The 23,257-nt window shown below is 42.3% G+C and overlaps 1 protein-coding gene across 4 annotated transcripts in view; it reads left to right on the top strand.

Moving 5' to 3' along the window:
• ARHGAP22 (Rho GTPase activating protein 22) overlaps nt 1–23,257 on the top strand; it is a 207,607-nt gene that overhangs the window by 81,298 nt on the left and 103,052 nt on the right. For all 4 annotated transcript variants that reach the window (XM_033129704.1, XM_033129700.1, XM_033129703.1 and 1 more), the window contains one exon: nt 21,957–22,044. In XM_033129704.1, the coding sequence (XP_032985595.1) occupies nt 21,957–22,044 (88 nt within the window). The remainder of the gene's footprint in view (nt 1–21,956; nt 22,045–23,257) is intronic.

Raw genomic sequence — 23,257 nt, 5'->3', positions numbered from 1 at the left:
TATTCATTTTTAGCTCTTCCAATTGGGTGATTGCCACTATCCTGTCTTCCCAGTCGCTGATCCATTCTTCTGTGTCATCTGATCTGCTGTTGATTCCCTCTAGTGTACTTTTCATTTCAATTGTTACATTCTTCAGTTCTGATTGGTTCTTTTTTATATTATTTATGTCTTTGTTGAAGTTCTCACTGAGTTGACCCACTGTTCTGCAGAGTTTGATGAGCATCTTTATGACTATCACTTTTAACTGTTTACCTAGTAGACAGCTTACCTCCATTTTGTTTAGTTCTTTTTCTGGGGTTTTGTATTGTTTTTTTCTTTGTTTGAAACATATTCTCTTGTCTCCTCATTTTGCTTGTTTGTTTCTATGTATTAGGTAGATCAGCTACATCTCCTGATCTTGAAAAAGTGACCTGATGTAGAAGGTGTCCTGTGGGGCCCAGTAGTGCTATCCCCCCAGTCACCAGATGAGGTGCTCTAGAGGAATTCCCTGTGTGGACTAGTATGGCCTCTTGTTGTGGCTGGGACACAACTATCATGGATGCACTGGCAGACAAAGCTGGTCCTGATCCTGTTGGCTTTGAGGCTTAGCCACAACTGTTGTGGGTACACTGGTGTGCAGGGCAGCTCCCTCCCCACCCCAGTGCAGCTAGCTGGTGGGGTTGACTGCAACTGCTGCTGGTGGGCAGGATGGGCCTCCAGTGTGGCTGACTGAGAGGCCCAGCCTCAACTGTTGCAGACACACTGCTGTGCACTGGTGCTGACTGAGACTGCCCACCATCTGTGGAAAGGCAAGGACTGCTTTGGGTGGGGGCACCAGTGCCAGCTGAGGCCACCTAACCAGATGTGGCAGAGCAGGAACCACTTTGGAGGGGTGCCAGCTGGGGTGGGTCCTCAGGGAAATGCCACCATAGGGTGAACAGTGTTAGCAAGGCTAATGAAGAGCATCAGAAGTGGCGCCTGCCGGTGTCAGACCAGATAGGTGGAAGGACAGTAAAGAAAGGGAAAAAATGGCAACCACCAGCACTCCGTCTCTGGTGAAAGTTCCAACAGATCCCTGCCCCTCAAGCACACACCCTAAAATTAGTCAGTGTATCACCTTCACATATAACCCAGGTGCTTTTCAAATTGATGCCTCTGCTCTGGGACCTAGAAAGAGCCCAACCTTGGTTTTCTACAGCCCTTTGCTCTTCCAAATGGGAGATTGCCACCTGGCTCTCCTAGATGTAAGTCCTGATGGTTTTCAAAACTACATGTTATGAGACTCCTCTTCCTGGTGCAGGACCCCCAGGCTTGGACTCAGACCCCTCACTCTTTAGGGGGGACATCCAAGGTTGTAATATCCCTCCCACATGAGGACTTGGGGGGTAGGATGGGTCCAGACTAGATTAAGTCTCTGCCTTTCCTCCCCATCTCAAGGTGATTTTCTTTATGTCTTTAGTTGTAGAAACTCTGTTGTGCTAGTCTTCAGGTCATTCTCAGGGATACCTGTTCTATATGTAGTTGTAGTTTTGGTGTCAATGAGAGAAGCTGAGTTCAGGATCTTCCTACTACACCATCTTGAACCCAAAGCCAGGAGCCTTGCTCTTGAATGCCATTTTACCTTGTCCGTGAAATGTTGTTTCTTGCAGTTGGGGCACAGTCCTTGTGTCTCCAGATCACTGTGACACTCTCAGTTTATCGTATCATTTTTCTTTTCCCACCACCTAGCACAGTGCCTGACACAAAATTGATGCTCAGTAATACTGATGCTTATATGAATAATTGAATGGATGGATGGATGAATGAATGATTGAATGAATGAAAAATAAATATGTTGAATGAATGGGTGAACACTGACCCAGCCTTGTGTTAGATCCTCAGTGGGAAAAATATTTCATTGTTTTGGTAAAGTGCCTGATGGTTTTGTTGTTTTTGTAAAGTGCAAAAAATTGTGATGGTTGGCAAGGAGTTTATTGGACTGCCTTCCTCTATTAGAATGTAAGTGCATTAAGGTCAGGATTTTGTCTCTTTTGTTTGCCTCTGTGTCTCCAGGGTCCAGAACAGTGCCTGACATGTAGTAGAAGTTCAATAGATACTTGTTAAACAAATATTCGCAATTTCCTTTGAGCCTCACAACAACCTTATAAGGGCAGATAAAATTAATTTCCATTGTACTGATGGAGAAAGTGATATTTAGGAAGGTGGAATGGAAGCTTGCATACTATATAATGGAAAGAAAATAATACTTAGAATCAGGGAACCTGGTTCAAATCTCATCTATACAGTCTACCAGCTATAGATTTGGGCCCCTTTGCTCCCACTTTTGGTGTGGCATTCTGGGACTCCACTGCACTAGAGGTTGGACAAATGGAGGTTGGTGGTGGTGCTGTTGTCAATGCTTTTAGAGAGAAGATTCGTGTAATCCTTGGAATGGAATCTAAATAGAATACCTCCAAGAAGCATAAGAAGGCTTCTAAAATAAAATGAGAAATGCCTGTGACAAATTAAAAAAGCAGGGATCCCCAAACCTGAGGAGCTCCCTGAGAGCAGCCCTGTGTGTGGCCTGCATTAAGGTTTTCAATTAGGAGTCCAGGCCAGTGGCTGTCAGGATTGCCGTGGACACCTGGTGTCTGGACCTAGCAAGTCATTTTACAGAATCCCTCATATAGAGAAAAATGGCAGATTTCTGGATTTTGGCTTCACTGCTTACTAGCTAGCAACCAGAAAAGGTATCTCCCTCTCTGATCCTAGTTTCCTCTTTATGAGATGAGAATAACCACACCTACCGTATAGGACTGCCATGAGAGTAAGGTTTTATAAGCAATACCCTAGTGGCATTTCCTTCCCTCTGGATGAACTGTGTACCTAGTGAAGGTTTAGCAAATCTTCCAGCTCAGTCAAGCAAGAGGTGTCCAGGTGGCATGCAGCATGGCCCTGACCTTGGCTCTGCCTTACTTCATGGGGTTGAATCTAAAAGCTAACACATGTATTGTGAACTAGGCATGCTTCTAAGTGCTTTGCATGTTTTAATTTGCTGTAATTCTTACAGCAACTCTACAAGATATGTCATTGTCTCTGAGGATGGCCACCACCCATTCCTCCCCGTCCTACACAAATGCACCTCCCTCCTCCCAATAAGAAGTAGAGTCTATTTCCCATCCTCTGCATCTGAACTGCCCTTGTGACTACTTGACTAATAGAAGGAGACAGAAGTGATGCTGTGTAAGTTCCAGGTCTGGTCTTTGAGACACCAAGGAGTTTCTGCTTTTGCTCTGGGAAGCTGCTGCTATGCTGTAAGTTTGCTTAGGTGGACCAAAGAATGATGAGGAAACATGTGGAGGAGAGAGACCACATGACCCAGACAAACGAATGAGGCCTTCCTGGACCTTCTAGCTCATTCCAACCACCAGCTGAATGCAGCTGAGTGAGTGACTCTGGACCCTGCCAGGTGGAGAAGAACTGCCAGCTGAGCCCTGCCTAAATATCTGGGACTCATAATTGTGAGAAATAATGAAAAAAAATCACTGTTTTTTAAGCCACTAAGTTTTGGGGTGGTTTGTTACACAGCAATAGATGACTAAAACAACTTAGAAATGATTGTTATCTCCTCTTTCCAGATAAGGAAACTGAGGCACAGAGAGGTCAAATGACTTGCCTGAGATAACATAAAGCTAGTAAGCACTAGGGCCAAGGTCCAAAGCTAAACAACCTGACTGCAGAATCCATTCTCTTAATCATTACGCTATTGTGTGTTATTTTTGATGACATTGAAAAACCAAAACACGCTAAGCAAATTTACAGAGCTTGAGGGACAGCAAAGGAGGAAAACAGCATTGAGATTCAAAATCTTGACAGGCTGGTTTCATGGGAAATTGTTAAGATAAAATATGAAATGCTCCCGTTGGTTCCAAAAATTACTTGATTCCATAGAATTGAGAGACCTAGATTTAAGAGTAGGATGAAGGAGGCAGAGTTAAGAGTTTTAATTAATTGAAAGTTCAATGCAGACTAACAGTGAGATGTAGTTGCCAGAAAAGCTACTGAAGTCTGTGGGTCCTATTGAGATGCACAGACATTACAACAAGGGAGGGGAAGCCCCACTGAGCTCTGCCATGGTCAGATCAGGTCACAACTAGAGAATGAAAGTCTCATAAGACACCACGTTTTCAGGCCTGCAGGATGATGAGGGTCTGAACTCCTGTCCACATCATCCGGTGAAGAGAAATCTTGGAAAGGGCAGGCACTGCATCCTCATGAACAAGGCTACATTCTGTGACCTTCCAGATGCTGTAGCCAGGACAAATGGAATTGCATTAAGGCCACCATGCCACCATACGTGAGAAACACTCTTTCCAGACTAGCAGTCTGCTTGGCAGGTGGGAGCTCCTGTCCCGAATGCTGGGCACACCGAGGATAGACCATTAGTTCACTAAGTGGTTTGAGGGGAGTCAGTCGTTAGGTAGAAGAACATTGGCCAGAGATGGTGTCGAAGTGCCCTTTCAACTCTCAAAGCCAAGAGGTCAGTGGAGCCCTTATAAGGCAAGGAAGACTGGAGGACCAATAACTAGAGTCAGCCAAACCATAGTGGTTTTCAGAAGTTCCATTCTAGATGAGTAAGACATGAGGCTGAAGAAGCAGGAGAGCTCTGGGACTCTTGCCAGAGCAGAGCAGATTCCAGAATTCCTGCTGTCGGTGCCACTTGTGGACTCAGGCGGCCATTTTATGCAGAGCTCAAGTTGTGGCACCTGACAAAGATCTTTGTGGGGACACAGTTGGCAGCAAGAGAGCTGATGGATACAGACCTTGATGACATGGGTCTTTGCAGCTGTTCACATTTGGCTTACTGAACTTCCTGAGGAGTCCTAAAAAGCCTGACGTCACTTCCTTCTCTGTACTTTCCACCTGCAAATCTCTGTCCACAGAACAGTAAGTGACTAATTTACCTCCCTAGCTGCTACCACAGATCTTGGTGCAGCAAATTCCAGTCAGTCTAGCTGCACTCAGAAGGAACAGGCATGCGTGTGTAGGAGAGGCAGACCACACAGGCCCGCCCCACTTGCCGCCTCAGGATACCTCAGCAGCTGTTGAGCAACTGTCCACAGCACATTAGAAATCAGCATGAGTTAATTAGGGACTGATATTAATATTGCCATTAGTCTTGCAGAACTGAAAATGAAATGATAAATGTTTTCTTGTTTAAAATGTCTTTGGGGGCAACTTCAAATGCTTCTTTTGTGACGAATTACTCATTCAAGTCTTATGAAAAGAGAGTCATCATTTATTTAGGTTCAAATATCAGAATTTATGGCTTTTTTTAAAAGGGTGTTTTATATTTTTGCAGATATTTGAGAAGTATAAACTCCCCACTATTAAACAGATCAAAATGAAAGTTCTAGTCAAGTTATTTTAAATCAAATAGAAATTCATTTACTAAATTCAAATCAGCAGTAGAAGCCAACATGTTTTTAAACAATTTTTAAACAATATTTAGTTAAAATAGTTTTTGTGCATGTGGCATGTCAGGGAAAAATATAAAATTGAAGTAATCATCCCAAAATATGTGTTTTGAAGCTTATCTTGCACCATCCACTAGTGGTTCTGAAAGTAGGCTCCTAGAATGATAACATCAGCAATATCTTATGAATATCTAATATCTTATGAATACTAATTATTATATGCATCATTTGCCACTGATATAGGGAAAGAAAACCAAGTTGCTAGGAGGCCTGATAACACACTCAAGAATTTATAAATCACAAGTCAAGTTGCCCCCGAATTCTTTTGCACCGAGTGACACTGCCTACAACATGGGTCTTCACCTTCTAAAAACAAATTTTGTGTTTCCTTTGGTGTCGCTGGCTGTTCATGTAAATGTAATCAGCTCCTCTCAGAACCTGCTAATTTCAGTCAGCTTACTGTACTTAAATGTCCCCACTTATAACAGATCAATTGTTTGGCTTCCATTTGAACCCAGTTAATTTACAGTAATAGCTCGAAGACTGATTGGTAAATTACTAGTTTTATCAATTACTCGGTAGAAAAATGAATCGAATGACATTGAGGCAGCAAGGAAAACATTTTATTCATTGCTTAGGTGAGCATAACTTACTTTTAATTATATTGGGGCATTCTAACTCCTTAATACATTAGGAGTAGAAGACTGAGTTACTGTTTATCAGCAAAATGGAGGTGATTTGGGGGAGCTGCTGTGGGACCAGCGCCTTGCCTGGTCTGCTGAGCATGACGGCTGCAGGCTTTGCAGAGGCTCACAAGGGATGCTTCCTCAGCAGAACACAGCATGTGCGTCTTGACAACAGTCAGCTCAGCGGGTCAGCCTGGCACAGGTCAGTGCAAAAGAATCTATACCATGCCTCTCACACTAGCCTGTTCTCAACTACGTCGCATGCCCCATTCCCAGCGGCACCATATAACCCACAGCACAGCCCTAGTTCCAGCGCCTCGCTTGTAGCATTAAGACAGAACCAAACCAATTCCAGCTGAGGGAGGGCCCCTGCCATCTAAGGCGAGCCCACGGACCCAGGACCAACATGTCTCAACAGTGTGTATTCTGAGCAGGAACAAGCTTCTGAGGGAGTGTGCTCTGAGGCTCAGGCCAGCCTGAGCAGGCAGGGTGAGCCTCCAGGAGGAACAGCCTGTTCATCGTGGCGGAGATAGCTGGAAGCTGTGCAGCGCCAGAAACATGGCAAGACTACCCATGCACAAGCAGGCCTGTGGTCTGTGCCGCAAACCTCGGGCTGGGGAGACTCCCTGTGTCCCCCTGATCTCCTCACGGTGTGGAGTAGGGGCCAGGCAGCATGGCCCACCAAGGGTTCCCCGTTCTGGAGAAACAGCAGAGGCTTCTCCAAACCCTCCAGGCAGGCTCTGAAGAGCCGAGGGCACAGTGAGTCTCAATGGGGGCAGAAATCAACACCCACATCTTCCTGAGTCCTGGGTCAGAAAAGATACTGGAAAGAAGTGGGTAGCCAGTGAAGACCTCGCCCCTCTAGCCAGCTCCAAGCACATGCGCTCTGTGGGCTGGTTCCTTCTGCATGCCCCTGCCCTCCACTGCAGTGACCAACACAACCACCAAACTCCGAAGGCGCCAGAGGGATTAGGTTTATGTCAGCTTTTCCCTTAACTCCTCCACCTGGAACACCAGGTACTTTAAGGAGGCAAAGAAGCCTCCTTAGACTATCCAGTCTAGAGAGTCGGGAGTAAAAGCAGTCATTTTCACACTCCACGACCTCCCAGGGTAGTCTAGATCAGGATCCTGGAGTGACACAGAACTATCTGAAGGGAAATCCAGGACCCACCCCCTGGGGTTTGGGAGAGGCTCTGCCCAGGCCCCAGGCTTAGAGCGACAAGTCTGTCCCAGGCCCCAGCAGGCTGGGTGGCCCTGCAGATGAGGGATTCGGGCTGTGGCCAGCTGGGGCAGTACGGGAAGGTGCAGGAAGCTGGTGCTCAGACCCCAAAGCCCCTGCTTTTCGCAGGGCACAGTGCTGTTCCTCCAACACTCTGCCCCAAGGGGCACGGCTCACATGCTGACAGGTTCTCTAGACACCAAGTGTAGCCCAAGACACAGTGGGAAAGCAGACCATGGAGTGTCCCAAAGGCATTTGGAATGCACTGGAGTCTGTCAGGAGAAGCTTCAGGACAAACTCATGAACAAAAGATGAGGCTGACACGTGACTCATCTCAACTCCTTACGAAGGGAGAGTCCTCAACCAAGAGGCAATTTGTCTCCAACTTTAGGCTGCCTTTTTAATATCTATGTTTTGGACAGTAATAGACCATGGTTACAGGCTTTTGTGATAAGGAAGAGGGAGGATGTTTCTGTACTTGGCAGTGAATTCATTCTGATCTGTGTTATTTAAAATTTGGAGCGGTTCAGTTCCTGGTTGGGTGTCAGAAGCTAAAGCTTTTTAAGATTGATCTGAGACCATAATCAGAATTATAGGAGATAAGGAACCCTGAGTGATTACTTTTTTAAATGTGTCTGCAATTTTCCAAGAGGCTGCCAGTGGAAAATCTTATCATGCCACTTGCTAAGAAGCATTTCAGAAGTTGGTTCTTCAGACAGTCTTCCTCTAGACAAGGTGAAAAATGGACTTCCCAGAGAGCCAGGCTTTGATCTGGTTGGAGAGAGAGCTGAATTACGCATGAAGAGCTCAGAACTATCCCAAACCCCAAAACTCAGATATGTGGGAGAAGTACAGGCATCCCGGCCCTGCAGAAGATCCCCATGGGATTGTCACCACAAGCCAGGAAGGAGGAACCCCACCCTCCGCCTTCCTGGAGACTCCTGCATCTACATCCAACCTTATTTTGTGGCACAAGCGATGGTATTGTTGGCAGAGGGGATTGTTTCTAGAAACAAACCAAATAAACCAGTGTAGTGGTCAGAATAGGTTCTAAGAGAATAATTACGAGAAGTACTCATATTCATCCAGCCTTTAGCACTTACAGAGCACCAACTCAGGCAGCGCAGTGAGGAATGAAGCACACTGGTTAATATCCTCATTTTCATAGTAAGAAAATCAGGCCTCCGTCCTGGACCTGCTGAGTCCCACCTAAGTGACAATGGCACCCTAATTACAAACCCCTATAATTATTTTTAAATATATATATACACACACATACATACACACACACACACACATTTGGAACATATATATATATATATATATATTTTTTTTTTTTTCCAATTCCTGTAAAATGGTCATATGCGGACTCTATTCCTTGGCTCTGTAATAATTCACAAACCATAACAATAGCACTTACTCTCGCCAGGTGCTAAACCCCATGCTGTCAGGGCATTAGCTCATAAAATCCTCAAAACACACTACATTCCAGAGGAAGAAACTGAGGCTTGCTCAGGTAGAAGAAACTGAGGCTCGCCACAGGCATTGACTGTGACGGCCTCGTCTGAGCCCGAGCCGTCCTCAGCTCTCACTAATGACGCCTCCACCATGCTGCCTTCCTGGGTGCGTGCCACAGCCCAGCCCCATTCCAGGTCCTCTGCTCACTCTCTGCCCTTTGGTTCCCAGAGGATCCCATTGAACAGAGAGGGAACTGAGACTGAGTGAGACAAACTTGTCTAAACACTTAGCTTACTGTCGCTAAGCAGTGGAGTCAGGATGAAACCAGATCTGTCTGAAGCTAGCACCTGTGAGCTTTCATGGCTGCTCCCCGTCATCTCAGACTAAGACGTAATTGTTGCTTATTTCTTCACAACTTGGGTAAGTTCTGAGTGTGAGTCATCTGAATGGAGACGAGTGAACAGAAACCTTTGTCATTGTTGTTATTGCTACTCTCAGTTTCCCTTGACAGAGCTCTCCAGACAATCAGCGCCCTGGGAGTTGTCCCCAGAGGGATCAGTCCTTGCCAAACATGCTACGTCAGCCCCTCGGGGCCTGTGCACTCTCTGGTTAGAGAACTTGGAAAGTAATTTTCACTAAAAGTTAAGCGGCCTGCCACTCCAAATGTTTGCAGAAGGGAGAGGAGAGGGAAAGTCACTCTCCTTTGCCTGGGAGTGATAGATGGGCACTCCAGGCTGCAGAAAGGCTGGCCTGGCGCTTGACACATTAAGAGGGGGAGCATTCAGTCGGGGAGTGACAATGGAAAGATGGCAAGAGCCCATTACTCAGGCAGGGGCCGTGCCCCATGAATTAGCTGACTACCTTTTTATATATATATTACATATATATATATATACTTTTATGTTAAATTTTCTTATTTTAATGCACATATTACAGGGCGAAACATAAAAGCTACCTCAGTGCTCCCACCATTCTCTCCCAAAGTGTAAGCTTTCTGTGCCATTTCTATGTATTTACGTGTAACTTGTGGGTTCTTGAGTGAGGGCAGTAACAGAAGTTGGGATGAGATCATACTAAAATCATTTTCTAGACTCCTCTTATTTTAACATTTCAGCTTAGAAGCCTTTTGTATTTACTTCATTCTGATGTGGCTGTGCCAGAAATTATTTAACCACTCCCAGAGTCACGGGTAAGGAAGTGGGTTTCCATTTTTTCTGGTAGAGAAAGATGCTACAGTGAACATTGTTATATATATTGTTGTGTGTTTGTCTTTCCTTGGAACAAATTCATTCTCAAAATTCAACACTAGATGAAACGATATTTCATTTTCAAATTTTAGACATTGCAAAATTGCTTCCAAAAGGTTTTATCCAATTATCATCATTCAAAAGTTTACGAGAATGCCCATTTCTGCTTGCTCTCCCCAATATTAGATAGCAGTCCTTTTAAATTAAGAATCTCATGACTTGTTTATTGACCATTTGTATTTCTTCTACTAATTTCTTGTTGCTACCCTTTATCCACTTTTCTACTGGGTTCTTTGTCTTTTATTTTAATAATACATTTTACTTAACCCAACATATCCAAAACTATCATTTGAATATGTAAGCAATATAAAATTATCAATGAGATATTTTACATTCTTTTTTATATTATGTCTTTGAGATCCGCTTACAGCAATCACAATTTGGACATAAAGTCTTCATCAAAAATACTTGGTCTGTATTTGGATTTCATGAAATTTACATTTGAAGTAGATTCACACACCCAAATTGTTCCAAATATACTGTGATAGGCAGAATAATGGTCCCCAAAAGATGTCCATAACCTGGGAATCTGTGAATATTATTCTATTCAAGAAGGATTAAGGTTGCACATGGGATCATGTTTGCTAATCAGCTGACCTTAACATGAATAAATTATCCTGGATTATCCAGGTGGATCCAATGTAATCACAAGGGTCCTTTAGAGTGGGAAAGGGAGGCAGGAGAGTAGGTTGGCGCCGGAGAGCAATTTCAAGATGCAGTGCTGCTGGCTTTAGAGGAAGGGGCCAGGAGCCAAACAATGCAGGCAGCCTCTAGATGCTGGAAAGAGCTGGGCAACATCTCCCCTGAGCTCCAGGAGGAACACAGCTCTGCCAGCTCTTGACTGCAGCCCAGTAAGGCTCATTTCAGACTTCTGCCCTCCAGTACTGTAAGAAAACAAGTTTTTATTGTTTTAAGCCTCTAAATTGGTGGTAATTTGTTAGGAAACAAATATATATATTGAAAAATATATTTTTTATATACCAAATACATATATTTGTATGTTAAAATATACATTCTTATATATAACAAGTATATATTATATATGTTAATATATATATTTTAAGTTTTCCAATAAGTAAATCAAGTGTCAATTTTTCTTAACAGCTTTATTGCAGTGTAATTGACATGCCATAAACTATTTAACATGTACAATTTGATTAATTTTAATATATGTATACACCTATGAAACCATCTTTACAAATAAGATATATCTATTATCTTACAAACAGATATATCTATTATCCCCCAAAGTTTCCTTATATCCTTTTGTAATCCCCCCTTCTGCCCCTCCTGGCCCCTGAACCCAGGCAACCACCGAGGTGCTTGGTATGCAGTTTCTAGAATTTTATTTAAATGGAATAGGACAGTACATATTCTGATTTATTTTGCTCAGTATACTTATTTAGAGATCCATCCATATTTGTAGCATGTAGTTTTATTCATTTTCATTGCTGAGTTGTATTCCATTATATGTCTGTACTGAGGTTTGTATATCCATTCACCTGTTGATGGCCATTTGGGCTGTATCCAGCTTTTTGTATATTAAAGATAAAGCTGCTGTGAGCATTCATGTATAAATCTCTGTATGGACATAGGCTTTCATTTCTCTTGGGTAAATAATGAGGAGGAGAACGGCGGGATCATATCCTAGATGTACATTTAACTTTCTAAGGAACTGCTGAACTCTTTTCCAAAATGGTAGCACATTTTACACTCCCAGCAGCAGTGTATGAGAGTTCTGGGCCCTCACGCACACCAACACTTGGTATGGTCAGTCATTTAAACTTTACGTATTCTAATAGATATGTAGTGGTATCACGTTGTGGTTCTAATTTGCATTTCCCTAGTGATATGGAGAATCTTTTCATGAACTTACTTACCATCCCTATATCGTCTTACAATATCTGTTCAAATCTTTTGCCTTTTTTAAAAATTAGTTTGTTTCCTTATTATTACGTTTTGAGGGTGCTTTATATATTTTGGGCACAAGGCCTGTACCAGATGTATGATTTTCAAATATTTTCTTCCAGTATGTAACTCGTATCTTCATTCTCTTATTCTTATCTTTGGAAGAACAGGGTTTTTTTACTTAAATAAGTCAAATTATCAATTAATTCTTCTATGAATTTTGCTTCTAATGTTTTGTCTAAGAAATCTTTGCCTAATGTGCTAAGTGATATAAACCATATACAGAAAGATGAATTATGTGTGGTATCACTTATATGAGGAATATATAGTCAAACTCACAGAAATAGAGTAGGATGGTGATTGCCAGGGCCTGAGGGGTGGGGAAATAGGGAGAGGCTATTAAAAAAGCATGAACTTTATAACTGAAAAATTTGCTAAGAGAGTGGAACTTAAATGTTCTCACATACACAAAACATAGGTAAATATGTGAGGTGATTAATATGTTAACTAACTAACTCAATGGTGGGAATCCTTTCACAATGCATGTTTGTAAATTATACCTCAATAGAGCTGAGTAAAAAGATTTAGCTCATAACACTCCTCCCTTCACCTTTGCTTTTTCTAATATTAAAATATTTTTTGTCTTTTTAGTTATTTTATACTTTTAAATATCATCAATTTTTCATCATTGTTTTTAGAAGGATGCTATTGATAATAATCTAAGTAAAATATTTTACAGTGTATATTATCTATGTTGTTACCTGCCATATGTAAATTAAATTCGTATAAGCACTTCAAAAAAAAAAAAGAAATCTTTGTCTAATCCAAAGTGATAAAAGTTTTCTACAGAAGTTTTGCAGTCTTAGATTTTACATTTAGGTATATGATGCATTTTGAATATAACTTTGTAGATAATGTCAGGCATGGATCAAAGTGCATTTTTTTGCACGTGAATATGGAATTGTTCTACCACCATTTGCTGAAAACACTATCTTTCCTCCACTGAATTGCCTTTGAACTTTTGTAAAAAGTTAGTTATCCATATACCAAGGATGCCAAAAAAACGTATACACATTTTAAGAGATGTTATCTATGTATTACTTTTCGAAGTTGAATTGTATTATGGAGCAAAGTGTAGTATGATGTTCGCTCAAAAGATGGAATTAATCAAATGAATGCTAGCATCATTCATTGTATTACAATTTTAGTACAGTTTTTTTCTGTCTTAAAATGTGTATACATTTTTTTGGCACCAGGGTGCCAAAACATGGTGCCAAAAAAAAAATGCATACACATTTTAAGACAGGAAAAAACTATTAAGATTGTAATACTCAATATATACCGATATATACAAGTCACGTTTGACTTCTGCAATTACAAGAGGTGCTCAAAGTGGTTACCATCAGCGTCCAGACACTTCTGATTATGACGAACTACTGCTTGAGCAACATTGACCAAAGTGTCCACTTGTATACATTTTTTGGCACCCCCAGTATATACGAGTATACAAGGGTTATGAAACCTTACCAAGCTGTTTGTACAGTGCTGCCAATATAAGTGCACGGTGGCAAGTTCGCGATCCTAATTGTCAGACCTCGGATATTTAGTTCTGAACTTTATATTCTGTTTTATAATCTATCTTACTGCTAATATCACAATGTTTTATGATAAGTCTTGAAATCTGGCAGCGTTAGATCTCCAACTTTGTTACTCTGTTTCAAAGTTATCTAGTTAATGTAGGCCATTTACAATTCTACACGGATTTTAGAACAGCTGGTCAATTTCTGCAAAGCACCTACTGGGGTTTTGGTTGGGATTGCACTGAATCTATAGACCAATTTGGAAAGAATTGACATCTCAACAATAGTAAGTCCTCTGACTGACAAACATTGTATATCTCTCCATTTATGTATATCTCCTTTCATTCCTCCCAGCAATGATTTATAATTTTTAGTGCACAGATCTTGTACATCTTTTGTTGTATTTATCCCTGAGCATTTCATATTTTTGATGCAATTAAAATGGTTTTGATTTTCTTTTTTAATTTTTTTAATTTATTTATTGGGGTGACAATTGTTAGTAAAATTGCATAGATTTCAGGTGTACAATTCTGCATTACATCATCTATAAATCCCATTGTGTGTTCACCACCCGGAGTCAGTTCTCCTTCCATCACCATATATTTGATCCCCCTTACTCTCATCTCCCACCTCCCACCCCCCTTACCCTCTGGGTTTTGATTTTCAATGTCCAGTTGTTCATTGCTAGAATATAGAGATATGATTTAGTTTTGTGCATTTACCTTGTACCCTGCAATCTTCCCACTCATTTATTAGTTATATACCCTTTATCATATTGAAGAAGTTATCTTGTATCCCTAGTTTGCTGATAGTTTGCGTCAAGAATGGATGTTGAATTTTGTCAAATGCTTTTTCTGCATTTTTTGAGATGATTGTGTCTTTTCTGTTTTTTAGTTTATTAATACAGTGAATTACATCGATTGATTTTGGAATGTTAGCCAACTTTGTATAATTGGGATAAACCCCAGTTGGTCATTAGTATTTTCATATATATATATATATATATATATATATATATATATATATATATATATATATATATATAGTTTTGTTTTGTTTTTTTGGTTTTTTGAAATTGATTTGCTAAAATTTCACCGAGAATTTTTGTATCTGTGTTCTGTGGTACCCTTTCCTTGTTATGTCTTTGGTTGGTTTTATATCACGGTAATACTGACCTCATAAAATACGTTGGAAAGTATGCCCTCTTTTTCAATTTTCAAGAAGAATTTGTGTAGTATTGGTATTATTTCTTCCTTAAATATTTGGTAAAATTCACCAGTGGAGCCATTTGAGTCTGGAGTTTTCTTTGTGGGAAGGTTTTTAACTACAAATTTTATTTCTTTACCAGATATAGAGCTATTTAGCTCTTTCTTCTTGAGTGAGCTTTGGTAGTTTGTGTCTTTTTTTGTCTGTTTCATCTAAGTTGCCAAGTTTATTAGCATAATGTTGTACTTAACATTACCTTATTGTCCTTTTATTATCTGAAGAATCTGTAGTGATGTCACCTCTTTCATTCCTGATACTGATCATTTATCTTTTCTTTTTTTCCTAATTAGTCTGGCTAAAACCTTATCAATTTTATTGATCTCCTCAAAGAAACAGCTTTTGGTTTCACTGATTTTTCTCTACTATTTTCTATTTTTCATTTTATTTATAGCTACTCTAATCTTTATTCTTTTTCTTTCTTTTACATTGAGTTTCATTTACTCTTCTTTGTGTAGTTTCTTAAAGTGAAAACTCAGGTCACTGATTTGAGGCTTTCATTTTTTTCTAGTATCTGCATTTCATGCTATAATTTACCTCTTAAGTATTCCTTTAAAGGCATTTCACATATTTATATATGTTCTGTTTTCATTTTTATCCAATTCAAAATACTTTTAAATTTTTCTTTGACCTATGAATTATTTAGAAGTGTGTTAATTAGCTTCCAAATATTGGAGAATTTCCCAGAAACCTGTCTGTTATTGATTTTTAGCTTAATTCCATCGTGGTTGTAGAACATATTATGTATTTGAATTTTCTTCCATTTATTGAGACTTGTTTATGCCCATCTTAGTAAAAGTTTCATGCCCATTGAAAAGAATGTGTATTCTGCTGTTGTGGGAGGCAGCAATTAGGTAAAGTTGGTTAACAGTATTTTTTCAGGTCATCTATATCCTTACTGATTTTTTTGTCTACTTCACAAATTTCAAGACATATTGAAATTTTTTTACTATAACTTTTTTTAACTTCTCCTTGAAGTTCTATCAGTTTTTGCTTTATGTATTTTGGAGCTCTGTTATTAGGTGCATAAACTTTTATGATCATCGTGTTCTTTTATTGTTATGAAATGGTCTTCTTTATCACTGATAATATTCTTTGGCCTGAAATCTCTTTTGTCTGATATTAATGTAACCAGTTGAACTTTAGTTTAGTTTAGTTTTGTTTTGTTTTGTTTTTTTGTCCAGTGTGGCAACCTTTGCCTTTTAATTAGGGGTATTTAGATAATTTTTGTTTAATGTTATTGTAGATATGGTTAAGTTTAAATATATCATCTTGCTATTTGTTCCCTCTTTGTCCTATTCCCTTTTTTCACCTCTTTTTCTGCCTTTTTCATTAATTAAAAAATTTGTATTCCATTTTATCTCATTTGTTGGCTTACCTTTACCGTTTTATTATTTTAGTGGTTGCTTTAAGATTTTAGTATACAACTTTAACTTTTTATAGTCTGCCTTCAAACGGTATTAATCATCTTATGTATAGTAAAAGAAACTTATAGCAGTATACTCATATTTGTTCCCTCCCATCCTTTATGCTGTTAGTGATACATATGTTGCTTTTACATGTGTTATCAGCCTCACACTATACTACTATTCTTTTCACTTAAACAGTTGATTATATTTTAAAGAGACTTAAATCGTAAGAAAAAAATTTTATATACTTATTCACATAGTTACCATTCCAGTAATCTTCATTCCTTTATGTAGATCCTTACTTCCACCTAATGTTATTTTCCTTCTGCCGGGTTGTCTTTAGCAGTTCTTGTAGTGTGACTTTGGTGATAATGCATTATTTCAACTTTTGTATATCTTACAAGGTCTTTTCTTAGCCTTCATTCTTCAGGAATATTTTCACTAGATTCAGATTACTAGGTTGACAGTTTTTACTTTCAATACTTTAAAGATGTTGCTCCACTAACTTCTCACTTGCATTGTTTCTGACAAAAATTTGATGTCATCCTTACCTTTCTCCTCTGTACATAGTATATCATTTTCCTCTGACTACTTTTAAGAGATTTTTTCATAACTGACTTTGAGTCATTTAGTTATGATATGTCTTCAGGTATTTTTCTTCATGTTTCTTGAGCTTGGGTCTCATTGGACTGCTTGGATCTATGAGTTTATACTGTTCATAAATTGGGAATAGTTTCAGCCATTATTTCTTCAAATATTTTTCAGTTCCCCTCTCCTTTTATAGGAAATCCAATAACACGTATATTAGACTGCTCAAAGTCGTCTCTCATCCCACTGATACTCTTTTCATTTTTTCAATTCTGTTTTCTCTGTGTTTTATTTTGAATAGTTTATATTGCTATATCTTCAAGTTCTATAATCTTTTTATCTGAAATATCAAATCTGCTATTAATCCCATCCGCTGTATTTTTCATTCATATTGTACTTTTCATCCCTAGAAGTTGGATTTGAGTCTTCTATCTTCCATTGCGGGAGCCATCTTAGTAACATATCCTCTGGCCTCACTCAAGCTTTCAGATGTCTGTAGCCCCACCCAACATCTTGACTATCACTTCATAAAAGACCCCACCCTAGAATCACTCAGCCAAGCCACTCCAAAATCCCTGACCTACAGAAACCCTCAAGAGAATAATATTTACTGTTGTTTCAAGCTAAGTTTTGGGGTAATTTTTAATGCAGCCATAGATAACTAATATGTAGGGAATCTGACCTAGGAGGCTGTTTGGGTTCTGAGCATCTTCCTCAGCCCCTGAGAGTTGCACCACATCCTGGGTTCCCCATTGCTGGGTTTAGTCAAATGAGGGGAGCGAGGCTAACCACAAGGCTGCTCCCCGCTCCCTGCAGGGTTCTTGGAGTTTGCATTTAATATGCTGTAGAAGTGATGGATTTTGAATAAACCTGTGAATTAGACACTAATATAAGAAATATACTCTATCCCAAAGACCCCTCTACTGGGCATGCCTTACCCATTTCCTAGAGGTTACTCTCTGAGCAAATGAGTTTCTGGAGATTTGGCCAGGGGCTCCACCTGCTGCTCAGGGAACCCTCAGGCTGGCATATTCACAAAGGTTGGGGAGGTGGAGCTATGGTGAGACGGCAGCCGGTCTGAGAGTGGAGCCCTGCTGGATGCAGACAGGATGGCACATCCTTTGTCATTAGTCACTTGCACCAATGGACTGCACTGGTGTGGAGCTGCAGAAGAATTAAGTCAGCTGCAGCCTCTCAGGACAAACTTGGACGTGCAGCCTGAGTAAATAGTAAAACAAAGCCAATGCACATGAGCTCAGACACACAGGGAAGGGGGATGGGGACTAACCTTTGTGGGAACCTCTTATATGCCTGGAATTTGCACACTTTCTCTCTGCACCTAGGTGCCTGTCTGTGCGGTTCTAGGCACAAACGACGTGCCCCTGTCCCTTGCCAAGCACTGCAGTAAGGAGGCTGGCTGACCCCTCCAGCATGCTAACACTCGCTTTGGGCTCCTCAGGGAAATTCCAGAACCCCTCTCATCTAAGGCACTGTCTGAGAGGCTTGAGGCAGGTAGCCCTGGTCGCTGTGACCTGCGTGTGTCTGAGGCACAGAAGCTCAGTGAAGACCCAGCTCTCCACGGCTAGTGAGCAAATATCAAGTCATTTAATCCTCACAGCAGCCTCATGATGTAGATTCTGTTATTATCCTCATTTTTACACATGAGGAAACAGGTGCTGAGTCAGCTCATGGAAAGGGAACTTTCCTTTGGCTACTTTCTCTAAGTGCCCTAACACCAGTAGTGCTCAAAGTTGCTCCCTAGAAAACTGGTCAGAAAGCTGGTTAGACATGTAAGTTCTCCTATTTCCCCAGACCGTACTGAGTCAGAAACCCCAGGGCTAGATGCATCAGTCCTGTGCTTGCCAGCCAGTGGTTAGACGCTTCCATTGTTAGTAGTTAAATCACACAAACCTGCAATTAGGTAAATTGTATTAAAAACAAAGGCGTAAGTACTCAGAATGCATCGCTCCCTGATTGTTTGACTTCATTTACCTGTGCTCTTGAGCTCATTGCATCTGTGTGGTGGAAGCACCGCGGTGCATTTCGTCCCGGCTCTATGTTCCATTATGTCATAAAATTAGCCATGCGTTTATGTCATAGGAGTTGGCAAACACGACAGATCAGGTAGCCATATGTTTCTTGGTGGGCCTGTTGTTAAACTTTTACCACCACACCACCAGACTCAGAGCTCTGTGTTTTAACAAGCCCGGGGTTACTGATGCTCGCTCACTCAACGGTGAGACCTACCTGCAATGTTTCAAGTGAGGCTTCATACTGACTCGTCACGTGTCTTTTCATCACAGTCTTAACCAATGTCATACCAGAACAGGAAAGCAGATGCCCTCTGCTCTTGTCCCTCCCAACCCCTCCCCCACACTCTGTGCCTGAGAAAATGCTGGGATTAAAACTGTGCTCTTGATCCATGGGAGGCAGGAGGGACCTGGGTGGCTCCACAAGCCAGTTCTGAGGACCCCTTGCAGTGGTGGGGACGACATTGGGGTTCACCTGACAGAAAGGTGAGTGGTGGGTCCCAAAGACACAGCCTGGCTTTCTGCAGCGGCTTCGTGCACACAAAGCCAGCCAACGGCTGCTGTCAAAGATATGGAGAGCAAAGTACTCCAGTATCAGACATCACTGGGTGCACACCCCAGCTCACCCTTGCTAGCAGGGAGACCCGGGGCTGGTTGCTTCATCTCTGTGACCTCCATCTGCTCATCCAGGAAGATGGGACAGTAGTAGCTACTCCCATGGGGCTTTTTGAAAGACTAAATCCAATAATTTAGACAAAGAGCCAGGAATATAGCACAAGCTCTGTAAACAGTAGCTACTACTTCTTTTTCATTTAGCTGTGGTAGAAAGTAATATCAATATCAGTATTGCTACTCCCATTTTCCGGGTGACAGATATTGAGGCACAAAAAAAAAAAGAGCAAAGTGCCCAGAATTACACCGAGACAGTCACGGAAACAGCAAACACCAAGACCCGTCCTGTTAGCCAGTGATGGATCTCACTCACACCTTCTAATAGGCATGGCTCCCCATCCTGGGGCTGCAATCCTAATTTATTCCCAGTAGCTCCAGGTTCCCTAGAAACAAAGTAAGCGGTCATTCAGTTACGCCGAAAACCAGACAGTTCTCTGGTTTATTGCTGTAATTTCTCTAAAGCAAGCATCTGTGGGTAAAAATCTTCTGCCTTTACTCGCTTAAATGAGCAAAGGTGTCTCCGTGAGTGCTTGCAGCACCAGACTCCAGCAGCCACGTGGAGGCTCAGTCACCCTTTAAAGCCAGGAATCACCTGGAAAAAATGGGGATGGGGAGAGAAGTGCTCTGTAAGCATGCGTAGGGTGGGGGGCTGGAGGCCATGCAGATAAAGCAGATGGCCACGCCCCTCACCTGGGCAAGTGCAGACACAAGGATGCTGTTCCCCACCTGGTAGGAAGTTGTGGGGACAGAGTCCCAGAGAGCAGTTTGCAGGCTCTGGGCCTCACGTGGAAAGGTGCTGGCTCGGGTAGTAGATGGCCATCAGCTGTAACCAGTTAGCCATTGGCCACTGATATAACTGCCGTGGCTGAGCTAGCAAGCACGGATTGCAGTTAGCAAAGGGTTGGTTTGTTGGTTGGCAGAGAAGCGGATGGCAGATTGTGGCTCCTGCTTCCTGTGTCTCCAACCCAGCTGCCAGCGAGAATATAGTAGTATGACTCCCCTATGTATGGCTCCATTGGTGTTCCTTTTTGGCCTCACCATATCCTGCGTTCTTGTGCGGGGAGCGGGACCAGAGACCCTGCATGACAGAAGCCCTGACACATGATTATATCTGGGGTTTGTTTGGTAAACACACAGCCTTCACTATGCTCCAAGCACTGCTCTAAGGACTCCCCAAGTACTAATTCATTTAATGCTCACCAGAGCCTCACAAAGTACTATTATTATACTACTATATAGTACTTTAGTAGGCTGCACAGAGAAGTTAAGCCATTTGCCGGGAGTCATACAGCTAGTAGTAGCTGAGGCAGGATTCAAACCCAGATGGTTAGGCTGTAGGGATGGAGTTTAAAATGGGTTTCCCATGGAGAGAGCTAAAAAGCGTGTAATCAGAGCCACACGCAGTATGAGTTAAGCAAATCTGAGCATGAACCAAATAAAGAAAGGCCTCAACAGATATCAGGCACTAACCGAGAAGGGAGACAAAGAAGGTCTACCCTTGTGGGTGGGGAAAGGTAAGTCAAGATGGTTATGACAGTACCTCATCTAGAGCAGAACTTCCTGAACAGGAATCTGCAGTCTCAACATCCCTGAGAAGTAGCAATTACTGTTCCATAATAGAGATGTGGAAACTAAAGTTCAGAGAAGTTACGCCATCTCCCTGAGGTCACACAGCCAGGAAGTACAGCATTGGTACTCAAACCCAGCCTATCCATCCCTACACCCCATGCTCTGTCCTTGCATCTTTCAGCCTTGCTGCCAGATTTTAGCATTACATACACACACAAGTACACCAGGCATATGGCATGATGTGTGCTAGGTACCTCCTGTGTGACAGCTGACTCCCATTAAACAATTAAGATAAGTGAAATCTCTCCCAGCCAGGAGGGACCCACGCGGATCTGCTGATCCTTTCCCCCTGTCATCTCAGAGACAATTACGTACTAGGAGAAGCCAATTCCAGTGTGCCAGACTTTCCCTGACCCACTACAGCCTAAAACTCCTGCTGCCAAAAGGCTGAAGATGGGCACATTGGAAAGGGGAGCCCTCCGGTTGATGGGAGCTTTCCCCCTGCTCCAGACTTAGGTTTCCATGCTGTAACCAAGGGAACAACAAGTCTGGGCAGTGCTGGCCGTGCTGGGCGGAGCTCCTCTGATGGTATATGCAGACGCTATGTCCCCACTCCATCCGGGACCCACGCAGGGCCTCAGCTCTCCTCACACCTGCCTTGAAGACGAGGCCTGCGCTCCTCCTGGCACCCAACCTGCCCAGCCAGGGCCTGGCGGGCTGGGCCCCTGACCCCACAGCCTGCCCTCCCTCTCCAGGGGCCCTGACCACAGAAGTCCTTTGCCAGCCATCTCATACCCTTGTGTTTGTGTTTGTGTTTGTCTCTTTCCTTTAGGGATTTATTTCTCTACAAGGGACGCAGGTGACCGAGCTTCTTCCTGGCCCTGAGGATGTGGGAAAGCACCTGTTTGAGATCAGCCCAGGTAGGCCTGAGCACCTTGCAGCTCTGTGCTGTGCTGGTGCTGGTGGCCCTGATGGGGTTGTCACTGCACCTCTAGCCTGGGAAGGGCAGAGCTCTTTCATGATGCTCCAACACTGCCTCCAAGCATGACTTGGAAATTTGGGCCAAATCTAGAGGATATTGCAAATTTGGGGGAAAATTAGAAAATCCAATCAGTTACCTGGGTCATTAGCTGTGGAGTAAGAGGAAAATGTAAATTTTTAAATTCACAGTAAACACCAGGGAAGAAACCAATCAACATGAATACTTTAGGGCAGGGGTGTCCAAACTGCGGCCCGCGGGCCAACTGCGGCCCGCAATCCATTTTTAATTGGCCCGCAGCAAATTCCAAAAATATATTTAGTTTACTTAAACAAACCAGGCGAGGCAATACGTACTTCACCTCGCGTGAGTGGCCCGGCTGCTTGTGTATTTTACCGCATATGGCCCTTGGTGAAACACGTTGGAAAAAGTTTGGACACTCCTGCTTTAGGGTGAAAGTCCAAACACAACAAATCTGGGTCATATGCACATAAGTCGCTAGCACTGATTCAGAACATTAAAATAAGCTTTATCATGAATCCCAAAACAGCATTGCTGTGTGGTGGGAGGAAAGGAAATAATTTAACCCAAAGAACTGCTGTCATGTTAGCAGTCACAAAACAATTTTTTAAAGTCCCTGGTTTTAAAATGTGATTGTTATGAGCTAGGTAAATGTGAAAAATCCAAGCAGATGTGAAAAAATGCAAGCAGATGAGCCAGTCTGTTCACAGAAGGGCCAGGGTCTGCAGTCAGGCTGTGTTGTATTTAGCCTGACCTTCACCAGAAGCAGAGCCTGAGCTGGTATCTGAGCAGTTTATTCTGAGATGATGCCCAAAAAGCATGGGGAAGGGAACAGGAACGGACGAGAGCCAGTCAGAGTGTGCTGCCAGCCAGCTGCTGTGGTGGCACCCAGGGCTTCGTTCCAGTGGGGACTTGTGGAGACTATAGGGGGCAGGCCCCAGGGGGTCTTGCCCAGGGAGTGAGGAGGCCGGAAGTGTACCTGCCGACTCCCACCAGCCATTAGTTGAGAACTGCTTCCTGGGGAGCTGATGCTGGCATTTTCTGGTCTGCCCTGGCCACGGACCAAGCTGCCTACAGACAGAGAAGGCCCTCAGGGAGAGTTCCAGGCTTGAGGAAGAGGCCACCCGTGTGGA

The sequence above is a fragment of the Rhinolophus ferrumequinum genome, chromosome 16, assembly GCF_004115265.2.
Source record: "Rhinolophus ferrumequinum isolate MPI-CBG mRhiFer1 chromosome 16, mRhiFer1_v1.p, whole genome shotgun sequence".
Lineage (NCBI taxonomy): Eukaryota > Metazoa > Chordata > Mammalia > Chiroptera > Rhinolophidae > Rhinolophus > Rhinolophus ferrumequinum.
This window is presented reverse-complemented; position numbering and strand designations above follow the sequence as displayed.